Source organism: Chelonoidis abingdonii, chromosome 1 (genome assembly GCF_003597395.2).
Source record: "Chelonoidis abingdonii isolate Lonesome George chromosome 1, CheloAbing_2.0, whole genome shotgun sequence".
Lineage (NCBI taxonomy): Eukaryota > Metazoa > Chordata > Testudines > Testudinidae > Chelonoidis > Chelonoidis abingdonii.
The window spans coordinates 206,156,067-206,163,127 of record NC_133769.1 but is presented as its reverse complement, the minus strand read 5'-3'; the positions used below and the strand labels follow the sequence as shown (position 1 = coordinate 206,163,127).

Sequence of the window (7,061 nt, the reverse complement as noted above, 5' to 3'; positions counted from 1 at the left end):
GTCTTAATTGGCTCCAGGTGCCTTGATTAACCTGGAGCAACTGCCATTTGGTTACCATGGTCCTAGGGATTTATTTAGCCTGGGGCTAACATACCTGTTTCTCAGTACTTTACTGTAGCCATCTGGCCTTGCCCTATCACAAATAGCATTTCTTAGTTTAATATAATCGGGCCTCCAAAGGCTTTCAAGAAATATACAGTAACTCCTCACTTAATGTTGTTGTTATGTTCCTGAAAAATGCAACATTAAGTGAAACAATGTTAAACAAATCCAATTTTCCCATAAGATTTAATGTAAATGCGGGGGGTTAGGTTCCAAGGAAATTTTTGGGGGGCAGACAAAAGGCATTATATACTGTACAGATACAGCCCGCTGCAGGCAAAGACTCTAGGAAGCACTTTCACAGCAGAAGTGGCAGTTTCCCCGCAGAAGAAAAGGCGCCAACTTTGCCGGGGGATGCTCCTGGCCCACCTCTTCCCACCCCCACTCCACCTCCTCTCCGGAGCATGCTGCATCTCCGCTCCTTCTCCCTCCCCCCACCAGAAAGTCCTAAGCACCACCAAACAGCTGTTTGGCAGCACTTAGGACTTTCTGGGAGGGAGGGGGAGAAGTGGAGACATAGCGTTTTCCCCGCTCCTCCCCATCCCTCCCAGCGCTTTGCGTTTAGGACTTTCTGGGAGGGAGGGGGGAAGAATTAAGACACAGCGCTTCTCCACTCTTCCCTCTCCCTCCCAGCGCTTCTCTGCTGCCAAACAACTGTTTGGCGGCACTTAGGAATTTCGCGGGGGGGGAGGGAGTGCAGATGCAGCATTTCCCCGTTCCTCCCCTTCCCTTCAAGAAAGTACTAAGCACCTGGGAAGCACTGGAAGGGAGGGGGAGGAGGCGGAAAAGAGCAACTTGTGCAATGCTCCCTTGTAAAGTTGCTGCTCTTCCACAGAATCTTACAAGCAGTGGATAGAGCAGGCAGCCAAACGATGTTATAAGGGAGCATTGCATAACTTTAAACGAGCATGTTCCCTAACTAAGCAGCGAAGTAACTCTGAAACAACGTTAAGCGGGCAGACGTTAAGTGAGGAGTTACTGTATTGGTAATTTATGTAAACTTTTTGAGAACATTTAGTTGCTGTGTGCGTGCTATGATTAGTATTTTACATTTATAAAGAATGCAACCTGAGTACCCTCTTGGCTATAAAACTGGCAGCCAACTGAGAGCAGCTGTCAAGTGGCCAGAAAACTCAGGGCCTTGAGAAGAACTTGAAGGTTTTCTACTGCCCTCTAGTTTTGGCTTTGGTATTTGTGGAACAGAATCCCTTTTCCGTTTGTTTCTTGATTTGAACTGGGATTTTCAAAGGAGCCTAAAGGAATTCCATGCAAGAACCATTGAAATGCTATGGGAACTGGGTGCCTAACTCCTTTTGGCTTCTTTGAAAATCCCAAGCATGGGTCTTTATATAGCATATTCCTTGATGGATCAAATTTTCATAGGCAGTTCAACCCAACCTCCATTGTATGCATTCAGCTATGCACTTAATGGATGCTATTTTTGTACATTAAAGGTTTTGCTTTGCCTTCATAAATTCTGCTATTTGTTTATGCAAAAATAGTGCACAAAAATGAGTGATGTGAAACAAACTAGGTCACACAGAAATAGAGACCACATTAGCATTTCACCAGTTTTCATTAATTTAGAGCAAACGTAATTACTGGGGCATATGGTATGTAAATATAAGTGATGAAAACCCCCTTTGTTCTGGTCTAACAAGTGAATTGGCCTATGCCTACTAGCCCATATAACATTTCATTGAGATTCACACAAAAGTGAATTGGCCTATGGCTCTGATTTGAGCTGGCAACTGCTAGACAGCATCACATATATTATTCTCAAAATGACTGACCAAGTATTATTATCTTATGAACTACAAATGGCTAATAACATAGTAAAAACATCCTGGTTGGTTAATAATTTAGATTGGTTAATAATTAAACCACACAATGTTTTAATATCGTGCTGCAAAGAGATGCAGGAGTAGGGTGACCAGATGTCCCGTTTTTAAAAGCACAGTCCTGTTTTTTGGGACTTTTTCTTATAGAAGCACCTATTGTCACCCCCTGTCCTGTTTTTTCACAGTTGCTATCTGGTCACCTTATGCAGGAGACACGTTAAAGAGCCACTTGTGGCTCGCAAATCTCAGCCTGAGTATCACTGATTTAAAGTAAGGAAGGATGGGAAGGGGGCAACTCCTCCTTTCTGCTTGCTTTGGATAAGCTGCACTCCCTCAACAGCTCTTCTTTCTCCTTGGTTGGTGCCTTCCTATTTCAATGTACTTTAACCACTGGATTTGGGCAGGAGATCTCATGTGATACCACACAGTTTGCAGGTCCTTAGGGTGGACTGAGCATTTGTGTACGTATCCGTGACAGTTACATGCGCAAAGAGGTGTGTATGCATATTTGCGTGCGCTGAATTCCGGCCATGTTTTGAAAATCTGGTCCTTTGTTTTGCACTGTAGAACTTATTCTAAAAACACTTTTCATTAAAATGAACTCGGAACACAAGAAAATAATGTTCTTAAGTAAATCAATTATTTTAAAACCACAGGGTGATAATTTCACTTGGTTTTTAATAATCCTTTTGTTGGCAAACAAATGCAGAATATTGCAACTTGTTAACAAGACTCTGAAGTAGGGTTTTTTGCCTCTTTTGTAATAACATCGGAATTTCAAAAATGATTTTATGTAATTACAACCTTTTAATTTGTTTCTGTTGTCCATATTTTTGTAGATCCATATCAGATTCTTGGACCAACCAGCAGCCGTCTTGCAAATCCAGGTGAGAAGGTGTTTTGCTGCCTGAGGGATAATTTTTCTTCAAATTTTACATTGTATCTCTATCACTTGTTACAATTGGAAGGCAAGGTTCAGCAATGCAGTGAGCATTCTCAGCTCCCATTGAAATCAATAGAAATTAATCTGGATGCTGATGGAGGCTAGTGGATTGCAAGATTGGTCATCATATGAATAGTCTTACTGATTCAGAGAGGGTCAGTGCTAGGCATATGCAGTACTTAAGCCTTATTTTGAGGGCTTAAGTGGGATTTAAGCAGTGCATTGGACTTACAGTGGCTCATTGCACAGGGTTGGATTTCATCCAAAGAGAACAAGGCAAGTAAAATTAGTCCCATTATTCGATAGAAAGGAAGAGAGAGAGCAGTGAATATCTGGCCAGTGTCTAACATGGCAGATTTCTCCAGTAACTTAGACCTTGTCCACATAGTCAAACTGTGTTTTTTATTATTAGGAATATATTTAATCCATTAAAAAATGCTATCCAAAATATTAAATAATGGCAGTTCATTTCATTCATATGTTCTATACATGGGGCCAGATCCGCAGCTGGTGAAGCTTAACATCCAGTTTACCCTCACTGAGGATCTGGCCCAGGATGAAAATATGGGTTTTGAGTGGTTCATATCACAAGTAAAACCACTAAGTGAATATTTCTTTTTGACATTGATTTTATTATTTGCAGAAATGGTGCCACATACTAAACTAGGCAAATAAGAGTCTTTTAAATAAATAACTTTATGAACTGATAAGCAGTAAATGGGAGCAAATGGGAAAGCAGAATTTCCTCTGCAAAGAAACAACTAGGTTAGAAGTCTCAAAGACATTCTCCCAGTATCGTTCCAAGAAAAATCAGAAGATTTTGTTTAAATATGGCATTCCATCCAGGAATATCTTATTGAACACAATCCAAACTATGGCCTATAATGTTAAAAGGCGGTGGCGGGGGGATGGGAGGGGGAGAAGGTGAGGGAGCTTCCCTGTAAACTGTTATTGATATGCTATGGACCAGGCTGATGTAATTGTTAATCTGACTCCACTGTAGGCAGTCTGGTTTTACAACCATATAACTGAGATAGACTAGCAATGCATATGCCAAATACTGTTACCCCTTCTTTGGCAGCCAAAGGGTAGAATGCTCCTTTCTCTCTACTCCCTTTTCCTATTGTTAATAAGATTTTTTTCTGTAAGAATGATTGAATCATCGTGATGATTCTTTTGATGATATTGTTGTGACCTGTTTAGGTTAGGAGTGTTTCAACACCGATCATTCTTTTTCCCTTTCATTTAGCTGTATACATCAAACAAAGTTATAGTTTAGTTTGCATTTTAAGATAAAGATTTTTGTATTCCATAAAAAAACAAATGAGAATTACTGCTGTTTTCAAGAGGGCTAAAGGAATTAGGTGTCTAAATCCCATTACAATTCATTGGAAGTTGGGCATCTAACTCCTTTAAACTCCTTTGCAAATCCCAGCAGAGCACATATAGCATCAACTGGCTTTTCGCTAGCCTTGTGCCTATGGCATTGTGAAAAGAGCTAGTGTGAAATGCCCTGGATAGAGATACGTTAACATTTGGGGAGAGCCACGGGTATGGAATTTCTATAAACTATTATTCCTGCACTTTAACAAGTTTTGTATATTTATAAAATGGTGAAATTACCTTCTCATTAAAAGGAAATTGACAGAAACCATTTATTTTCATATGACTATATATTACATTTGGAAGGCAAATGTTTATATTAAAACATATGTTGGATTGTTTATTCAGAAATTTGTGTTTTGTCCAGTGCTGGACTGTTTGTTGATTTTCAAACTCTAATCCTCTAGTTATATTTCATGTATTAAAAGTGTGTGCTTTGCTCATACCATGGATTCTTTTGTTTGTTTGTTTAATCATGTTAATGGAACAGAAGATATTCATTAAGTACAGTTTGCATAAATATCATTTAAAAGAAAAGTTTCAGTTGCACTGAAGTATAAACTGCTAATATATTTCAGATGTGACTTTAGATTGATATGATAGTCCACTCTCATAAACTTTCTTAAAAAATGCTCATTTATTAGCTCCACATATCTGCTTTTTTAAAAAAATCTAATTTTTGGACAGAGATATAGAGTACTTAGAAGTTAGCACCGAAAATCTGTTTGGCAAATTCTGCTGACATTGCGACTGCAATATACAGAGCATTGAAATCTGTTACAGAGTATCAGTGCTGCTTTGTCATAAAATACAACTTTTTTACATGAATATTGGTGGCAGAACCTATCTAATACTACTGCCAACTGTTTAAAAGGTTCATATTTTATTTTTATAATGTTGTGTAGAGACCTACTGCAAAGTTGTCAAAAACAACACAAATTCTTTCTCTTTAAGATTCAATTTCCAAAGAAGGGAGAAATACCAGTGTTTGGAATCGTAACTTCAGCAGTCGTTTTCATTCCTCCTTGACAGAGAACTATTACAAGAACTTTATAGACCTTTTAATTGTTTTCTTAAATGCTGTGCAATGCAGTCAGATGCGTTTCCATTCTACATTTCCTTAACTATTGGAAATGGGTGATATGGTCTGGAAAAGATCCAGCTTTCTCTAAACTTCTCCATTTTGTGTACGTTTATTCCATAATGGAGAAAATTTAGTTGCAAAATGATATTGTGGGAACAAGAAAATTATTATGCAAGTGAAAGCTGTTTCTCCTGAACTTTAGAGATTAGTTTCTTATATCTGTGTTGTATTATTTCACCATCAATTTTCCAAAGCAAATGACAAGAGATAATGATTAAATATGCACATAATGGCATTTTGCCTGTCAAAATAGGGAAAACAATACTTTAAATTATGGCCCCTGCTGTGCAGATTTTTTTTTGATTTTTTTTTTTTTTTTGAGAGAGAGAGAGAGAGACTAGTTAGACTGGGAGACAGGAGCAGAAGTTGCAACATTTCCTAATTAGGAATCTGTGGTGAAAATGCACTTGGATTTCATATGTGAAAGTCAGGAAGTGTTGATGTTCTAATGTTATTAGTCATTGGTTCTTCACTTTTCCCCCCCCCCCAACCATAGGGAGTGGACAGATACAACTGTGGCAGTTTCTGCTGGAACTCCTGTCTGATAGCTCCAATTCCAATTGCATTACCTGGGAGGGCACCAATGGAGAGTTCAAGATGACTGATCCTGATGAAGTAGCCCGGCGCTGGGGAGAAAGGAAAAGCAAACCCAACATGAACTATGACAAACTCAGTCGTGCACTCCGTTACTACTATGACAAAAATATTATGACTAAAGTCCATGGTAAGCGTTACGCCTACAAGTTTGACTTCCATGGAATAGCTCAGGCCCTCCAGCCTCATCCTCCAGAGTCATCCATGTATAAGTATCCAACAGATCTACCCTACATGAGCCCCTACCATGCACACCCTCAGAAGATGAACTTTGTAGCTCCCCATCCTCCTGCTCTACCTGTAACTTCCTCCAGCTTTTTTGCTGCCCCTACTACATACTGGAATTCACCAACTGGAAGTATCTACCCTAATACTAGACTTCCAGCCACCCATATGCCTTCTCACCTTGGCACCTACTACTAAGTAGGAAAAAAATAAGAGACACTTCTCCTTGGAATATAGTACCCAATTAATTATGATGAACTATACCAGAGAACATGAATTAAAAATGCCTAAAGAGACATGAAAAAGTTTAACTTGTGGGAAAATGTCAAAAAGACTCTTTGTAGTAGGGAAAGTATTCAAGACTTATAAAGATGCTAAAATGTAATGTATATGGGCATCAAATCTGAGGACCAAACAACAAAAGACTGTTGTAGGTAAAAGCATGAAATGATAAGGACAACCTACAAAGGAAAGTGGTCTTAAAAAGTTGATAAGCTTCTGTGCAAAGTTTGATATCTTGCTAATGCAAACTGGGACTATACTACAGCAATATAAGGATCATTCTATAGTGACCTAACATACCGTATATGAATTTATTAAAAACAAAAAACAAAAAAAAACCCTCAAAACCAAAAAACCCCACCTGTATTTAAAAAAATGGAAACATATCAAAAAGACTGGTTGAGTGTGGAAGCTGATTTGGAATACATCACCATTGTTTTTGGTTAAACTCAAAAGGCATTCCATTCATTGTAAAGGTATCAGCTATTTCAAACTGTGAAGACAACCCAAGCTTTAAGATTCCTTGACAATACTACAGGAACCCTGA

The 7,061-nt window shown here is 38.7% G+C and overlaps 1 protein-coding gene across 4 annotated transcripts in view; it reads left to right on the top strand.

The window, feature by feature from the left end:
- The window catches only part of ERG (ETS transcription factor ERG), a 240,466-nt gene extending 233,613 nt beyond the window's left edge, over positions 1 to 6,853 (top strand). For all 4 annotated transcript variants that reach the window (XM_075073815.1, XM_075073810.1, XM_032786155.1 and 1 more), the window contains 2 exons: positions 2,783 to 2,830; positions 5,910 to 6,853. In XM_075073815.1, coding sequence (XP_074929916.1) covers positions 2,783 to 2,830; positions 5,910 to 6,430 — 569 coding nt within the window. In that variant the 3' untranslated portion in view covers positions 6,431 to 6,853. The remainder of the gene's footprint in view (positions 1 to 2,782; positions 2,831 to 5,909) is intronic.
- Positions 6,854 to 7,061: the final 208 nt, after the last annotated feature.